Genomic DNA, 18,240 nt, shown 5'->3' with positions numbered 1-18,240 from the left:
GAGTTGTTAGGGGACTCCAATTCCCCTCACAGACCCACAGTTTGCAGTGTGGTTTTAACAGTCAATCCCTCTTGCCAGGGAATGTCCCCAAGGAAGGAAAATTAAACTTATGGAATTCACAGCTACAAGAGGTTGTGATGGCTGGTGCTTCTACAAGGGGATTAGACCAGTTTATGTGATGATGGCAGCAATACCCTGGTCCAAAACCGAGGCTCTGTACCTACAAGTACTCCATGTTAACTTGTTGTCTGGATGTGACAATCAGAAAGGGCATATTCTCCATGTTGGAGAAGAGCTCTGTTCCATTAGAAAGGAATGGGAGATCAAGCAGGCATCAATTGTGTGGTGCTTCTCCCAGCAACTAAAAATGCACCTGCTTATCTGGGCATTTCCTGACCATTAATACCAGCTCCAGTAATAATACAGGACGGGCACTCTGCGCTTTCCACCAGAGTTCTTGTCTCAGGTGCCACAAATGAAGCAGACTCTGGTTCTTTTGTTTGCTTAGCATTATGGTTAACCTTATTTTAAAGGTCTGACAGCCTATATTTCCACCCCTTACTTTGCTGCATATTTTGTGACTTTAAATCTCCCCTGTGGTTTTCTCATCAAAGAGTACTTGCCCCACACTTGGATCTTAGCATCCAGGAATTCTCCTTTCTATACCTTTTCCTCCTCATAAGCAAAACAACGAGCATTTGGAATTAACACTTAAAAGAAAGAAGGCTATCCAGCACTCCCTAGAATGCTTTGGCATTTGTTCTTGTGATCTCCATTCTGTTTCTTCTGGAGAGTTCCCAAGTGTCTCGCAGGTGGCGCTGTGGGTAAAACCTCAGTGCCTAGGACTTGCCAATCGCATGGTCGGCAGTTCGAATCCCTGCGGCGGGGTGAGCTCCCGTCTTTCGGTCCCAGCTCCTGCCCACCTAGCAGTTCGAAAGCACCCCTAAGTGCAAGTAGATAAATAGGGACCGCTTTATAGCGGGAAGGTAAACGGCATTTCCGTGAGCTGTGCTGGTGCTGGCTCGCCAGAGCAGCTTCATCACGCTGGCCACATGACCCGGAAGTGTCTCCAGACAGCGCTGGCCCCCGGCCTCTTAAGTGAGATGGGCGCACAACCCTAGAGTTGGACATGACTGGCCCGTACGGGCAGGGGTACCTTTACCTTTACTCTCCATTCTGTTTCTTCTGGAGAGTTCCCAAGTGTCCCATTTTCAATGCATAGTGAAAGCTTTCTCAATTAGTGGTGGGAGGTGGGGCACTTGCTAGTTCCCCCATGGGCACCCTGGCAGCACACACACTCGCAGTCATTATCTGTAGAAATTCAAGGCAAAATCATAGAATTGTAGGGTTGGAAGGGATCCCCAAGGGTCATCCAGTCCAACCCCCTTCAATGCCAGAATCACAGCTAAAGAATCTACGATAGATGGCCGTCTGACCACTGCTTAAAAACCTCCAATAAAGAGACCACCAGCTTCCAAGCGAGTCCATTCCACTCTTACTGTCAGAAAGTTCTTTTTAATGTTTAGTCAGGATCTCCTTCCTTGTAATTTGAATCTATTAGTCCTCTCAGTATCCTCTTTTCCAGGATAAACATACCCAGCTCCTTCAACAGTTCCTAATAAGACATGACTTCCAGACCCTTGATCATCCTAAAGTTGCCCTCCCCTGCACACGTAGCTTGTCAATATATCCTTCTCAAATTGTGGTGCCCCAGAATTGGACACAAGGATTCCAGGTGTGGTCTGACCAAGGCAGAATAGAGTGGGACTATTACTTCCTTGATCTGGACACTTCTCTTGATGCAGCCTTGAATAGCCTTAGCTTCCCCCCCCCCCCCCCGGCTGCATCACACTGTGGACTCATGTCAAGCTTCTGGTGCTGTACTAAAAACCCCTAGATCCTTTTCGCATGTAAGGCTGTCAAGTCACATGGGAAACAATCCACCCTCCTTGCAGCCGAGGGGCTTGGCAGGATACAGACCACATCAGGTGCATGAGCACATTAGAACAGATGGTGAGATTGTGGAGGAAGGATATTAGGCCTCCAATATTGAAAAGGATTGCTCCTTCCCTCAGACCCCTCCCAGGAGTCTGCACAGGGTACGCTCTTGGCAATTCCACCTCCCTCAGAAATTCAAGAGGTGGGGGGATGACCCATAAGCAACTGAAGAGCCTGGTGCTGGTAATGCCACGGTTGCAGTTTGATCCCTGTATAGGACAGCTGCATATTCCTGAATTGCAGTGGGTCCCTCCAACTAGGGCTGTGGAATATCCAGTTTTCAACATCATGATACATCACCAGCTAAACATTGTGATATGCCTAAAATACATGGAAGTATGTAGGGTGGGCACGAAGATCAGGTGGGTGGGGGGTGTGAAGGAGCAGCCATGGAGATCCGTGGGGTGTGTGGGTGGGTGTTGAGATTGGGCGTGTGGGCAGAGAGCAGTCAGCCTTGGAGATCCGATGGGTGGGCAATCCCTAGCAGCTAAACATAACAGTTTGTTAAACCACTCTGGAAATTGTAGCTCTGGGAGGGGGATATTTAAGTAGAACTTGACATCGGAGAGGGAGGCCCCATCTGCACAATACATTTAAGCAGTATCATGCCACTGAAACAGTTGTGGCTTCTCCCAAAGAATCCTGGGAACTGTAGTTTGTTAAAGGTGCTGACTCCCCTACTCCCCTTCCCAGAGTCCCCCAGGGAACTCACCTTCCCCCAAAAGGAAAGCAGTGCCCAATCTGGCAAGAACAGGATAAATGATGCAAGGAGGAGCTGCAGCCCAAAGCAGGAAGAGAGGTGGTCAGGGAACACCTAGCTACTTTAAATGAATTTCATCTCCAGGGCCTGATGAGCTGCACCCAAGGGTACTAAAGGAGCAAGCTTGTTTCTCCCTACTTCAGAGAGTAGAACTTGAACCAATTCAAATTACAAGAAAGAAGATTCCGACTAAACACCAGGAAAAACTTTCTGACAGTATGAGCTGTTTGGAATGGACTCCCTCAGGAGGCTGTGAACTCTGCTTCCTTGGAGCAAAGCTTGGGTGGCCACCTGTCCTGGATGCTTTAGCTGAGATCCCTGCCTTGCAGGGGGCTGGACTAGATGACCCTCGGGTTCCTTCCAACTCTACTCTCCAATTCTATTATTCTATGCTTGTTAATCCACTCTCGGAATTGTAGCTCGGAATTGTAGCTCTCTGCCCCTCTAGCAAACTCTTTCTTGGCGGCGGAGCCAGGCCTGTTTAAAGCGGCCTCACGGCGCCTTCAGTGCCTGGTGCGGACGTGGCCTTGGTGGGACCCAGCGGAAGAGACCTTGCCTTCTCCAGGAGGCTGCAAAAAGAGGGACAAATCAAGGGGTGCGAAGCAAAGCTTCTCTCCAGGTACCCTCCCTCGTCGCCTGCAAAGTGCAGCCCGCCCCCCCCCGCCCGCCCCACAGGGGTCTCCGCCTCGGAGCCCCGCCTCCCCCTACCTGCTGCCAGGGGTCGCGAGAGGGCCGCCATCTTTGAACCTGGCACGGCAGGCTGAGCAGCTGTAACGGAGAACCCGCTTCCATGAAGCCAGAGCGAAGGCGAGAGAGCGCTGGCAACGGCACCGCCGCAGGCTCAAAAAGGGAAGGGAAGCGGCGCTCGCGAAAAGATGGCGAGGCGGCCTTCGCCGGGGAGAGGGGCAGAAAGGAGCCGCCCCGCGGTCCTAGCGCGACCCTTTTTTCTAATGGCTTTAGCCAAATGCTCCCGTTGGACTCAAAGGGTAGAAGGTTGACTTCTAGTCTAAGATGCTCTAAAGTCAGAGCTAAATCCAACATCCTTCCCCAGTTTGTGTCCAGCATTTGGTGTGTGTGTGTGTGTGTTTAATGAGAAGCATAAAGGATCAAACCCAGGGGTCAGCAAACTTTTTCACCCTGGGGCCGATCCACTGTCCCTCAGACCTTGTGGGGGGCCGAACTGTATTTTGGGTGGGGAAATGAACAAATTCCTATGCCCCACCAATAATAACACGGAGATGCATTTTAAATAAAAGGACACATTCTACTCATGTAAGAACACGCTGATTCCCAACCATCCATGGGCCGGATTTAGAAGGCGATTGGGCTGCATCCGGCCCCTGGGCCTTAGGTTGCCTACCCATGATCAAACCTCCCTACAAGGTAGTCTCTACCTGGCTCTGGCATCTGAGGCATCACCACCAGCACCACTCAGCTGGGCTGGGTATTTTTTATGTGTATTTTATTTATTGTTTATGACTATGTTTGTTATGTTGTAGTTACGTGTGTTTTTCATGTTGCCTTGAGCATGGGTTGAACTACGGAAGGCAGCATACAAATAAAACTGTAGAAATCCAGAATGCGTCAGCTAGACTGGTGACTGGGAGCGGCCACCAAGACCACATAACACCGGTCCTGAAAGACCTACATTGGCTCCCAGGACATTTCCAAGCACAATTCAAAGTGTCGATGCTGAACTTTAAAGCCCTAAACGGCCTCAGCCCAGTATACCTGAAGGAGCATCTCCACCCCATCGTTCAGCCTGGACACTGAGGTCTAGCTCTGAGGGCCTTCTGGCGGTTTCTTCACTGCAAGAAGTGAAGCTACAGGGAACCAGGCAGAGGCCCTTCTGGGTGGTGGCACCCGCCCTGTGGAACGCCCTCCCGTCAGATGTCAAGGAAATAAACAACTATCTGACTTTTACAAGACATCTGAAGGCAGTCCTGTTTAGCCCAGAGTGGCTGGGAAAACCCTGCCAGATGGGCAGGGTATAATTAATTAATTAATTAATTAATTAAATATATGTACTTTGGTGCTTTACCAAACAGAGAGTAAGCCTCTATCTGCAGATGCAGTCTACCTCTGAATACCAGATGCTTGGGACTAAAGACCCAGGATCACCTGTGGCCTTAATATTAAGCTGCAGAAGGATAGTCATGTTAGTCTGTTGCTGCAAGTACACTAAGAGACCCTTGGGGCACCTTAAAGGCAAGATGCTTCCCACTGCACATGTCGCCCTCCTCAACTGTCATCAAGCCCCCAGACTATAATGCTGGGGTGCCCCCAATTCTCTGGAGTAGATTTTCAGGACACGTTGAAGGCTGCAGAAAGTCGGGAGGGGCAGCAGAAACCAAGTGTCTGGCCATCATACACTAGATCAGTGGTTCTCAAACTATTTTCTCTGGGTCACACTTTCAGAATAAAAAATTGCTCATGTCACACTGAGGTTTTTTTAATTGATAAGACATAAGACAAAGCAAAAAGAAACAACTCCTAGCAGGAGACATGATAAAGGCAAAGGTAAAGGACCCCTGACAGTTAAGTCCAGTCGTGAACAACTCGGGTTGCGGCGCTCATCTCGCTTTACTGGCTGAGGCAGCCAATGTTTGTCCACAGACAGTTTTTCTGGGTCATGTGGTCAGCATGACTAAGCTGCTTCTGGCGAACCAGAGCAGCACATGGAAACCTTCCCGCCGGAGCGGTACCTGTTGACGTGCTTTTGAACTGCTAGGTTGGCAGGAGCTGGGACCGAACAAGAGGAGCTCACCCTGTCGCGGGGATTCGAACCTCCGACCTTCCGATCAGCAAGCCCAAAGCTGAGAGGTTTACACCAGCGTCCCAGGAGACATGATAGAGTTGCATAAAATGATGCTTGGCCTGCATGCTCTGCATGCACCGGGAATTTAAAACTAGTCGTCTTCCGGATCCCGTTGGATTCTAGCTACCAAGAGCCCCAGCCAGCATGCCCAAGGGTCATATTGGAAGATGCAGTCCGTCACCATCTGGAGGGCACCCTGTCCCCGCTCCCCACCCCTGGGATGCATTAGCTCAGCATGTAGAGTTGGGAGGGATCCCAAGGGTCATCTAGTCCAACCCTCTGCAATGCAGGAATCCTGCCCAGAGCCATCCCTGGGTGGGCTAGAACCACCAACTGGTAGAATCCTATGCACACTTAACTGGAAGCAAGTCCTGCTTGAAATCAATGGAGCTTACTCCTGAGTAGGCGTGCAAAGAGCAGTGTGGCTCATAGGGTTGTTTGTGGGGATAAAGTGGGGTTTATGTACACCACCTTGAGCTCCATGGAGGAAAGCGGTGTGTGTGTATATCTATATAGAGAGAAACAGCTAAGTTTTAATTTTATTTCACAGCATAAAAATACAAAACACAAAAGACAGAATAAGAACCAGAAATCAAACCCCCAACTGCCCCTTCCACAAGCACATTTAAAAGGACTTAGAATGCTAAGAGGATTTCTGTTGCCATCTGTTTTCCGTCCCTCGCAGATGCCACCTGGCACGCGGGATCGAGTGGAGAATCCTGCCTTTCTGGGGCTGGACTACTTGTCCTCTGGGGTCCCTTTCCGAAGGCTTTAGGCTCCCAATGATTCAGACTTGTCTTGTTGTTTTTAGACTGATCATTTTATTGTTTTATTCTCTTTTTAAACCGCGTAGCGATCAAGAGGCGTCTCTGCGCGTCTTCCCGGCGGCGCTGCAGCCTCGCCCCGCGAGAAGAGGCCGCCGCGCCTCCCCCGCCCCGAGCGCTTCGTCTCTCGGCCCCCAAGGAAGGAGGAGCTCAGCCTGGGCCGCCGCCTTCTCCTTCCCCGCACGCGGAACCTTCGGCGCTCGGCCGAGAGGCGGAACTTTCCTCGGCGGGCTGAGGGACGCGGCCGGGCCGGGCGGCGCAGCGGAGGCGGCGAAGAAGACGAGGAGATGGCGGGCGGAAGGCTGGGCGCCTGCTTGGAGAGGCTGGGCGCCGCCACGGCCCACCCCGAGCGCTTCCTCAGGTAAAGCGGCCTCCCTCCCGCCCGGGCGCGTGCTCACGTTACGGCCACTTTTGAGAAAAGAAGAACGCGTGTCTTCAGCATCCCGAAGCACGCGGGCGAGTGAGAGTCGGCGCCACTGAGATCCTTGGAGCTGAGTCAGTTGGTTTCATGGAAAAGGGGCCTCCGAGGGGCATCTAGCCCACCCCCGCCATGCCGGGCGCCGCAGGAAGGCTTCCTCGCGCGGGAGATTGCCCTCTCCCTTGGTGTGGGGGGTTACAGGCATTATTTGGGGGTAATTCCAGGCGTGGGTCGTTCCTGGGCTACCATTCCCTCCACCCCAGACTGTTGGCACTGCTGCCTGGGGCAGGGGAGTCCAGCACCCACTTCATACCAGGGGCAGACTTGGATAACAGGGTGCCCTCAGCGAAGACAGAATTTGGTGCCCTCCCAAAAATATTTCTTATTTTCACAACAGAATCATAATTCATTTTGATACAGTTGTTTTAAAATGGATCTCAGTAGGTACCCATAAATATGGGCTTTATTATTATAATTACTATTATTGTTGTTATTTTGCATCCCCTTGGCCCGGAGCCCTTTACATTGGAACCAACCACATCACCTTAAATCTGGCACTGTACACACGCACACACACACACACACACGCAGTGTTATATGTGTATACACAGAGAGAGGAGGAGGAGGAGAGAGAATGTTTTTAAGCATCAAACAGCAGTCCAGGTAACTTTGCTATGGATCTTGGAAGAATACCCTCAGTACTGTAGCCATGGGGGTTTCCACAGGTGGGGTGTCACCACTAGGAAGGCGGACAAGGGACAGTGCCTGTCAGATGGACCATTTAGAAGGGCTTCTTCAGCAGATCTCAAAGCACGGTGTGGTAGATATAGGGAGAAGTTCTCCTTTGAGTTTTGGGGACCCATGTCATTGAAGGCTTTCTGCATTAACCTCAAAACCTTGAGTATTGTTAGTGTATTAGCAAACTGCAGTTTGTTCCGAACTGATGTTGCATGGCCAACTTGCGTGCATTCTGTACCAGCAGTAATGGTGTATATAAGCATACCTAATTTTATTCCGCAGATATTGCTCCTTATGAGGACATGGGTGCAGCTGCATGCACTCCAGCCTCCCACTCCCCTGCTGCTGCTCCCCTTCTGGCCACAGGAGTGGAGCTGGCTAGAGCTGGGGCCAGGTTTTCCCCCTCCCACCCCTGCAGCCGTGGGGACCTGGCTTAATAGACTACAATATAGTGTAAATTTGTGTGACTTGTTTGTGATTTTTCTTTTGTGTGTGTGTGGTGGTCTGGAACTGAACCTGCAATATCGCTGAGATATTCCTGTATATTCACATACTTTTCCTGTTTCTGCGTCTTGATCTGACAAAGACCTAAACTTTATGACTTTTAAAATGCACGATGTCTTACAATTTGTTTTGACTCCAGCATTCAGGATGGACTTGCAGATGACTTCATCTCTCTAACAAAAACATTATACGATTTCCACAAAATGCTTGGAGCTGATGTTATTTCTGGAAGTCCTTTAAAGGAACTGGTGATAGAGAACTTTGATGAAGAGCAGATTTGGCAACAGCTAGAACTCCAGAATAATGCAGTTCTAGGCTACTTCAAGAGAGCTGTTGCTAGAGATGTGGAGGGAGAGGAGGATCTGTGCCTTCTTCCAGCTTCAGACAAGGATGGTTCTGTCTCAGAAGACAATGAGGATCAGGCGGGTAATGAGGACCAGATGGAAGTAGAGGCAGATTTCAACAATGGTCATCTTGAAGAGGAAAGTGAGCTTGAAGGAAAGAGAAATTGGCTTGGGGCCATGGAAGACGATGCATTTAGTGACGATGATTCCAATATGGACTTTGACATTGATAAGTTGGAGCAGCAAGCCCGAACATCAAAGAGTACTGTGAAAAAAACAGGAGAAAAGTCCATAGTGGATGACAGATTTTTCAAACTGGCTGAGATGGAGGCTTGTTTGGATGCAGTGGAGAAAAGACAAATCGGAGAGAAGGGTGATGATGATGATGAAGAAGAAGGAATAAATTACTTTGAGGACATTTTTTCTGAAGATGATGAGAGTGAGGATGAAGAGGAATTTGGAGATTCCAAAACGAAGGTAACTGCATAAAAGGTGTAAAACATCATATGTTAAAAGCTAAACACTCAGAGGGTTTAGTAATGACTTCATAACGCAACTGTCTTTTTTATTAATAGCATTTTATGGAAACAAATGCAGTTGAACATTACAAACAAAATCATAATAACAATACAAACAAAATCATAATAAATCAAGCCAACATGCTCCATGTGTACAAGTAAGGGGTAAGAGCAGGAAAGTAGTGAGGGAACTGGTGGTTCAGATCAACCCATTGCTCAAACGTTCAAGTAATAGATCTGTATAAGGAGTCCATATATCAGAGAACTTCCCATCTTGTATTTTTGAAAAGTTACCTTCTCACATGCTGCCTGTAACTGTCGGTAAATAACAGGATAACTATTTGCATTGTGTTCATTAATTGGAAAAAGACTTACAATTTGCATTGACTGCCACTAAGAATGGACTAAATGGAGAACAGCAAAATGGCAGCTGAACTTTTCATTGATCTAGCTGGAGCAAAGGTGTATCTGAATCCCTGAGGCATCTGAAAGCAGAGTAGGAAGAAAAGCGATGCATGAGAACATGTTGAAGAATATTCTCAAAGTACTTTTTAACTTCAAATCACATGGGTCACTTTGGCCACATCCATGCTTGCAGGTCCTGAAAATAGAATTGATTGTTAATAAAGTATTTTAAGACTTTGGTTCATGCTTCTTCAGGAAAAAAATGTAAACTATCCAGTTTATTTAATAAGCCTAACTATTTAATATAGCCCCTTTACTCATTCATCTTGTTCAAATGTTACGTTGAAACTTCAGGAGCCTCTTTGTAACCTCTTGCTGGTTTCTCTCCTCTTCTTCCCAGCAGATCATCAAAAGTGCTCGTGATCTTAAATATCAGGACTACTTTGATCCTGTGGGTGATTATGAAGACTTCGCAAGTGAACACAAGGATAGTGACAGTGACCAGATTGAGGGAAAGGAAGAAGAGGAAGAAGGCGACATAGATGATGAGTATGTGGCTGATATTTTGAGGGCAGTGCTAAGTGGATAATAAAATGAAATGACCAGTGCATGTTTACTCAGATGTTAGTTTCTTTGTACTCAATGTGGCTTTCTCTCTGGTAAGTGTGCATAGAATTGCATCCCAAAGTTTTTTGGGGAGCAGAGGTAATCTTCTTTGAGGAGATAAATATTGTTGTGTTGTCAATACAATAGCATCTTTCCTATCTGGAGAGCTATACTGCTTGCAGAGTCATGTATGAATGGTAACAGGGTCATCAACATGGTGTCTGGAGACGTACTCATTAAGGCCTTCCCTGGTTCCCACATGGCTCTTCTTTCCTCACTCTGATCCCCAAATTAGGTTTGAAATAAGCCTTCTCTTGTAGCCAGCAGAATAGGCTTCTCTCTCTCTCTCTCTCTCTCTCTCTCTCTCTCTCTCTCTCGTGTGTGTGGTGTCCATGACAGGATTTCCAGTTTGCAGACGTGTCCAGAATGTTTTGTGAATGGATACTTTCCTCAGGGCACTTTTGTGTGGTGTCCCAGCAGGCTCATGTGTTTATGAATGAATCAAAAGCCTAATGAAAGTCCTTTAAAGGTCTCTTTTTCATGTAATGCTGTTTAACTACAGAGCTGAGGAAATGGATGAAATCAAACAGAAAGGAGGGAATGAAAAAAGCAAAGATCCTTCTAAACGAGTGACGTTCAGCTTGCCAAATGACAGTGACACAGAAGAGGAGATAGATATGTTCCCGGCAAAGAGAAATAGTTCTGCTGAAGCAAAGTCGTCCTTTGAGAAAAGACAGGAAAAGGTAAACTTTCTGTTGCATCCCACCAAACCAAATGCGTTTATCTCATGCCATCTGAAACTAGCCTGTTTATAGCAAAAAAATAAGAACTTCAAGCATGAAAAAACAGAAAAGAGAATAAGGCAGTGTTTGGGATCCTAAGATAAGTTGACTTAAGGAGGTTTACAGAAGGAAAGTTTCGTGTTTCCTCTTGCCTCTGGCAGACTCCATGCATCCTAAAAAGCTTTTTGTAGGATTGGGGCTCCTGGACATTGGGGGTGGGGTGCAGGAGACTGATGGGGAAAGGGGGGTGGCATCACCCAAAATTGTTCTTGGAGCCTAAGATAAGGACGTTCACAGAATGGAAGTTTCTCCTCTTTTCCTCCTTCCAACAGCAGCCCCCACCCCTCAATTCAACATTTTTAGGAGGATCCCTAGACTCTAGAGAGTCATTTTCAAGTGAGTGGGTGGGGGGAAGGTCACAGGTGGGAGAAGGGGATATCAACTGTCCTCCTGTGAATGTCCTTAAGTAAACATGTAAGATTGAAGCCAAGGGAAATAAAGTGGGATTGAAGCCATGGGAAACAAAGTGCCTTAAGAACTTTTTTTTTTTTGCAGATGAGCGAAAAAATTAAATCGCTAGAAAAGGAACTGCTGATGGAGAAGCCTTGGCAGCTGAGAGGTGAAGTGACAGGACAAAAGCGGCCTGAGAACAGCCTTCTGGAGGAAATGGTTATTTTTGACCATGCAGTCAAAATGGGTAAACATTGCACTTCCCAGCAGCGCTTTCACTTAAATGTTCCTTATAGGGCAGGGCTTGCAGCAGCAGCAGGTGACCCCCTGCATGAAGAGCTGGGAACTATGTTGGGGGTGCTGATGAGCTCTGGGCCAGGAGAAGTCACTGATGTAGAGGCACTGGCAGTTCTTTGTGGCAGCTGTGCCACTTCCTTCTGCAGTCATGCACATTCTGGTAACCTTTTATATAGCTGTAGCATGGGGGCACCAGCTCTTACAAACAGCGCTTCTGCATGAGCAAGAGTAGCGCCAGACCTTTGTCTTTTTCCTCTTCCTGGAATTTTTATAAGCCTCCAGGCTTATGTTTGATATAGAGACACTGTAATTTTGTACCTTTAATAGCTGGAAATTATGAAATCAACCTTCTAAGGTGGGCACCCTCTTCCCAGACCCTCTGCTTTCCATCCATGGTTCTTAGCATGATGCAGACTTCCTAGAATCGGTCAGGCCATGGCTAAGGGGGACATTAATTGTGTATGTCTCCCAGTCTCAAGCAGAGACTGATCCCAGTCTGTCCCAGGAGCTCCTCTGCATTTGCAGCCAGGATCATCTCTGGTTACACTGCTGCCCTCAAACAGCTGTACCTGTGTGCACCCAGTTCATTATGACCTTTAGGTTTGGGTGCTGCTGCTGCTGCTGAATTGATAATGGTTCCATGTCTTTTCAAATGGCAGCTGGCAATAGAGAAAGGAGCCTGCTCTTAACCCATAAGGTTATTTACAAATGCATTTCATTAAAAAAAATCCTGAGTTTGCTGCTTTTGTATTCTCAGCTCCTGTGATCACAGAAGAAACAACTCTGGAGCTTGAAGAGATTATCAAGAGAAGGATAAAAGATCAGGTTAATAGATCTGTTTTCATGTCTTCATTGCTATTGGAAGGAGAATGGGAAAGGGAACTCAGCAGATTTTACATTTGCATTGAATATGTACATTGAAAAAGAACAAGAGCACAACTAATGTTGCTTAAGCTTTAAACAATGCCCTTTCTGTATCCCCCACTTCTTGAAGGGTCTGATAAATGCTTGGGAGTTCCTTATTGTCTCCCTTACTATCGAATATCTGTATGAAGTCACTGTAGGTGATATCTCCTACAAAATGAAGAGTCTGCCATCTGCTTATTGTATTGTTATCAATTAGATTGAAGAGGCACCTCTTCAGTATATGATGAAAGCTACATAATGAAGGTTTCAGAGTCAGATCTGTGGGAAGGGAATTCTGCAGTTTAAGAGGTTACCACAAAAAAAGCCTTCTGTCACATAATGGGGTGCAGAGTCTTCACTAGTGTGGCTCCCATTTTATCAAATCTCCTCCCCAGGGAAGCCAGTCATTGCTTCAGGACTGCCATCAAAAACTTAAAACCTTTTTCTTTAAAGAGCCATCCATTTGTAAGATTTAGTATTCTGTGATGTGTCGATTTGCAACTGTTGAATTCTTAAGCAGAATGCAATCTCATTGACTACCCTTCTCTAAAACAAAAGACAGAATAGAAATGTTAAGGCAAATGAATGTGAATGGCTAAATTCTTTTGTTACCTACAGAAAAGGCTGCACATGGTTCTGTATTGTTTTTAATATAGCTGTGGTGGTGTTTGTTTTTTTTTAAAAAACTTTGTTTTAGGCTTGGGACGATGTGGTTCGTAAAGAAAAACCGAAAGAAGACCCCTATGAATATAAGAAGCGGTTGACTCTGGATCACGAGAAAAGCAAGCTGAGTCTTGCAGAAATTTATGAGCAAGAATATTTGAAACTTAATCAGGTGCCTTTTGAGGGAGGTTGTATTGGTTGTTAAGGGTGCTTGAGGGCCCAACTTTATCTGTGGCAGTGGGCAGATGTAGAAGTAATGAGCTTCCCTTGACATGGTTTGCATTTTGTGGCACTTGAGAGCTTCAGCCTTGTTTTCTCTGACCTGAAAGGAGCAGAAGCTTTTAGGACAGAAATGGGGAACATGATATCCTCTAGGTGTTGTGGGACATCAGTTCCCATCAGTCCCAGCTAGCGTGGCCAGGAGTCAGGGAAGATGAGGAGGAGAGTTGCTCTAGAGTGAATTTGCATGTGGCTTCCTTCTCAACTTCTCAACTCATAACTGCAACTCTACTCTTCCAAGCCTTTCTAAATCAATTGTTTGTTTCTTTTATTTTTTAAAAAATGGGCTTTAGAAATTTTCTGTAATTCACATTCCATGGTAATCCCATTGTTGAAGGATCCTGCACCACAGTGCATCATTTAGGCCCTGCACGATGCTGCCAGGGAGCCATTTTGGTCCTGAGAAATAAGCAGAGGGAAAGGAAGTACAAGTCATTTTGTGTTTTCTCCTTCCTCCCCTTCAATGCTGATTCCATTTGAAATAGTCTCTTGTTTCCTTTGCAGCTGAATTATGCAGATGAAACTTGTAATATCTGTTGTTCTGAAATATAAACCAGGACTTGAAAAACTCACCATTTGGCAATTAGGAATGTTTTGGGGGGAGATTTTTTTTAACCTTGTGTATTTTGTGAAGTAAGCCCATAGCATCTGGGTTTAGTGAAGGGCGAGTGAGCCTATAAATTGGTAACTCTTAGGGACCCCAGAAAAGGGGGTGCATGTAAAGGAAATAAATAAATAAACTTCCCCTTTCCTGGCCTCTAAAAGGCCAAAGGTAGCATTTGCTTTCTTTTGAGTGAAAAATCTTGCTTGGAAGTTGCTCTTGTCTAATCCCACATTGCTCTTAATCCAGAAAAAAACGGAAGAGGAAGAAAAACCTGAGCATGCAGAAATACAGAAAATGATGGACTCGCTCTTCCTTAGACTTGATGCCCTTTCTAATTTCCACTTCACACCTAAACCAGTAAGTATGGTAATGCAACTTTGTTTGCAGGATTGTGCATAAGAAGCCATCTTCGTAGAAAAGGGTTGAAAACTGTTTTTCTGCGCTAGCCGGATGCTCCAGATATTTTCCCTTGTTAATACGTGTACATCCTATTTCCTGCAAGTATCTCAAGTGGCATACATGGTTCACTCTCTCCCTGTTTTGTCCTAATAGCATAGTAACAGCAACAGAGAAGCTGTAACAAATAAAAAAAGATATTCCTGGCCATGCCTGTTTGTATTTCTGCTGCACATGTCCCTGTCTAAGTGGGTTGTCTTTCTGTCCAGGCTGGAATACAAGTTTGGCTCTTTAACCTCTGTAACAGAATGCTGACTCTGCCATCTTCACATCTAATTTCCATAGGTTATGGCTTACCTATAACATCTCAAACTGCTTTACATACACCTGTTAGAAAACTTACTAGAAAGCTGATTGCAACCCAGTCAGTGTCTAAATTGCGGGTAAACCTCTTTGTATATGAGCAAGTCTTTGGTTGGTTGGTTAGTGTCCATTCCTTGAGATTTTCCAGGCTATATTCATGAATTAAAATAGACTATCAGAAAGCAAACTATTTGGAGTTAATTATTTTGGTTTTGTGTATAGTTACTTTTACAAAATTAAGACTTGGTGTTATGCCCTCTTCCTTCCTGGATGGTCGCTGTTAGAAATTACCCAGCCTATTAAGCAACATAGGTTAGGCTAAGAGCCAATGGCTAACCCAGTGAATTTCATGGCGGAGTGGGGATTTGAATCCAGGTCCGCAGGCCCTAGTCCAGTCTTCTAACCACTATACCATTATGAAGTCTAGGGAGCCTTGTCAAATCCATATACCCCCATTGACCTAAGTGGAACTGAATCACTTCTTCTCTGGGATATGGAGCCTCTTGCCCTGCAAATGTTTTTTGACTCCCTCATCCTCCAACACCATGGCCAATGCTCAGGGATGTTGGGAATTGTAGTCCACCCGGATTAATGGAATTCAAGACCAGGCTTTTAGGGTTAGAGTTTGTCTACTCCCAGGTATGTGTGTGTAAGATTGCAGTAGAAGTCATTTAACACTGTTATCTAACATGCATAGCTTTTTCTATTTCCCTTAGCCTGTCCCAGAGGTTAAAATTGTATCCAATCTCCCAGCAATAACCATGGAAGAAGTTGCACCAGTGAGTGTTAGTGATGCTGCCCTCCTTGCGCCGGAAGAGATCAAGGTAAGGCACTAATTCACAGCTCCCAGTAGCTTACCACTTGGCCCATCATTTGCTGGGCAGCAAAGTACACTCCATTCTTGGGAACCCAGTTTCATTCCAGGGTCTCTGAAATTGGAGGAAACAAATGCAGTTTGATTTGGCTTGGTTTATGTAGGTTTTTCTCAAAATCTGGTGCTTTCCCCCTCTTATGCTCTTTCAACAGAATCTTAATGTTTATTATTAATATTAGACGCTTGTGATCTGTTTTTTTCACCTTACCTGAGTGTCCAAAGCAGCTGATAAAAAGCTAACTTACACATTTTTATCAAATGCAATGAACATAATCACAACAGTGGAGCCAGAGCAGGAACGTAATAAAACAAATGCACCCACACCTCAAGTCCCTCTGGAAGACAAGGGCAATCTTGTTTTTAAGCATTTTCATGGTAGCTGTAGGCAACAAATTGTGCACAGGTGAGAAGGAACTGCTTCTGTTGGCCACTTGCATGAGGCTAGCTGCCTAGTTCCCCCTTTTGCCCCCTTCCTGTAGTGTTGTGCCTGGCTGTGGTGGAGCTGGTGCCAACTTGGCTGCTGGTGACTTAACCATTACCACCCAGGCATTAGTCCACTGAATAAAGTGAGACTGACTTCTGGGTAAACTGCCTGCAGTTTCATTCTGTCCATCAGCAGGCTAGTAAATGTTGTGGGCTTATTTACAAGGCTGGAGAAAGGGTAAAGAGTTAGGAGGGAGGGGCCAGGGAAACATACTGGGGACAGAGTACCAAAATTTGACTGCAGTAGTGCAAAAAGTCCTGGTGTGTACTCAGCCCCCTAATACTCATAGGCAGAAAGGCTGAGCTGCTGAGGACCTAAGACAGGGGCTGGAGGGAGTTGCAGGCCAGAGAATTGTGGAGTGGGGTGCCAGCTTGGGGAAAGCTGCAGCCAGATAGCTGGTACTTGGATTTTGTATATTTGTGTGAAAGAGAGTTTTCTATGTTGCTTTTGGATCCCACCCTCAGTCTGTTCTTATTTTTAGGAGAAGAACAAAGGTGGGGATGTGAAAACAAATGCTGAAAAAAACCCCACTGACAAAAAAAGGGAACGGAGGAAAAAGAAGCTTGTTAAACGCCTGAAGCTGAAGGAGAGGGAGAAGCGGCAAAAACTCCTGGAGAAGAATTTGGTGCCGGGGGCTAGACTGAGCAAAAAGGCTTCGGCTGAGAAACTGAAGAAGCTAACCAAGGAAGGTAGAACCTCCTTGCTCAAGGTAAGGTTGCTAAAGAAACAACTGGAGAAATCACTCTATTCTTCTATCTATAGAAGCAGACTTTAGTCCAAGGCCTTTGTGTGTTCTGCTCCTGAACTTGGGGTGTGTGTGTGTGTGTGTGTGTGTGTGTGTGTGTGTGTTTGCCTAGGCTATCCTGGTTCCCTTCAGATGTTTTGGACTTCAGGCATACAAAACGTCTGCAGGGAACTGGGGTGGGGGAGCAAAGGCTGATGTACTACAACTTGCTTATTAGGCATATTTTGGTTTGCAGGATCAAGTTTGTTGCTTATTGTTTGTTTTTGCTAGAAATGCTGAGATCCACCCAGCGGAGCCAGGTGTAAAATAGTGCTTGAGGATGGGGTAGGGGTGGAATAGTTAAGAAACAGAGTGCCTCTGAGCATGTGCTTAGCCCAGGTCGGGTATTCGTTTTCAGTACCAAAACTGAGCTGACAATCCGGTCACACAAAAATCTACCCTTGATTCTCTATACATACACACACACACACACACACACATATACACACAACTCAGCAGCCTTTTTTTTAATTAAAAAAATCCTGAAAAGCAGCATCATGGGCAAACTGGAGGTCGGGTAATGAGGCTCGGGGGGGGGGATACGTTTCAGTGTTGAGGTGATGAAAAGTGGTGGAGCAAGACCCAGGCAGGCAGGCAGGCAAGCCGATGCCAGAGAAGGCAGGTCCTTCACTCATCTGGGGGCTGCGGTGTTTCTGTTACAAGCATAATAGATAGTATTCTGAATATGATATCTGAGATGGATTTCTGATCATTCTCTGCACCTTCAGCCCAGTGGAACCACAAAACAATTTGGGCATTGTTTAAATGAAGTATATTATGGCAAACAAACCTACCTTCTGCTATGCTTTGTTGGTGAAACATAAGACCCTTTTTAAAGGATAGAGTGATTATGGTGGAGTAACTTGAAGGAATAATGTTTAAAATTCCACTGGGGCTCCCATTGCTCTTAGTCCTCGATTATAAAGGGATGCTTTCCTAGTGCTGCATGCTTATCTCTCATTAACATGCATTAAGCATGAGAGTGTAGATAACGCCAAGCCTCCCTTCCGCTTTCTGGATTTATTATGCTGCCAGAAAAAGGGTATTGCATAACATAACAGCTGCTGTTTGCCATTTAGTTATCAATCGGAATACAAATAGGGTCTTTCTCTTATGCATTCTGCTGGAACAATTAATTGGCTGAAACTGTGGGGCATTATTTTACTTTACATGTGCATGTTTCCATTTGTTCTGAAATAAATGTTGCTCTGCTACAGGATGATGGCAAAGACAAGGCTTTGAAGTCCTCCCAAGCCTTCTTTTCTCAGCTGCAAGATCAAGTAAAAATGCAAATTAAGGATGCAAAGAAAATCCAGAAGAAACCTAAGAAACGAGAACTCTCTGCCCAGAAGCTGAAACTGTAATATATTATGCATGTTGTATTTTATATAAATTAAAAACCAGGGTTCTGTTTTTCTATTTTAA

General features: G+C 45.9%; 2 protein-coding genes across 4 annotated transcripts in view; one reads left to right on the top strand and one right to left on the bottom strand.

Moving 5' to 3' along the window:
* Positions 1-4,330, bottom strand: part of MCEE (methylmalonyl-CoA epimerase) — a 7,318-nt gene extending 2,988 nt beyond the window's left edge. Inside the window, exon 1 of one of the 2 annotated variants that reach the window (XM_083476049.1) lies at positions 3,467-4,330. In XM_083476049.1, the coding sequence (XP_083332175.1) occupies positions 3,467-3,497 (31 nt within the window). In that variant the 5' untranslated portion in view covers positions 3,498-4,330. Of the gene's footprint in view, positions 1-1,162; positions 1,310-3,466 lie in introns of those variants that run through there. The other variant, XM_083476050.1, reaches the window with a different exon arrangement.
* A 2,212-nt stretch (positions 4,331-6,542) lies between these two features.
* On the top strand, positions 6,543-18,240 carry MPHOSPH10 (M-phase phosphoprotein 10). Of its 2 annotated transcripts, none has more exons than XM_083475770.1 (11): positions 6,543-6,761; positions 8,200-8,881; positions 9,731-9,876; positions 10,496-10,676; positions 11,271-11,412; positions 12,220-12,287; positions 13,066-13,203; positions 14,161-14,271; positions 15,390-15,497; positions 16,513-16,740; positions 18,033-18,240. In XM_083475770.1, the coding sequence occupies exons 1-11, from the start codon at positions 6,688-6,690 to the stop codon at positions 18,177-18,179; spliced, it is 2,025 nt and encodes a 674-aa protein (XP_083331896.1). In that variant the 5' UTR covers positions 6,543-6,687; the 3' UTR covers positions 18,180-18,240. The 2 variants fall into 2 exon arrangements, with proteins under 2 accessions (XP_083331896.1, XP_083331895.1); XM_083475769.1 differs by having other exon boundaries at positions 6,565-6,761; positions 9,728-9,876.

The sequence above is a fragment of the Podarcis liolepis genome, assembly GCF_965112155.1.
Source record: "Podarcis liolepis genome assembly, chromosome: 14".
Taxonomy (NCBI): domain Eukaryota; kingdom Metazoa; phylum Chordata; class Lepidosauria; order Squamata; family Lacertidae; genus Podarcis; species Podarcis liolepis.
The sequence above is the reverse complement of the archived record's forward strand: the minus strand, read 5'-3'. Positions and strand labels throughout refer to the sequence as shown.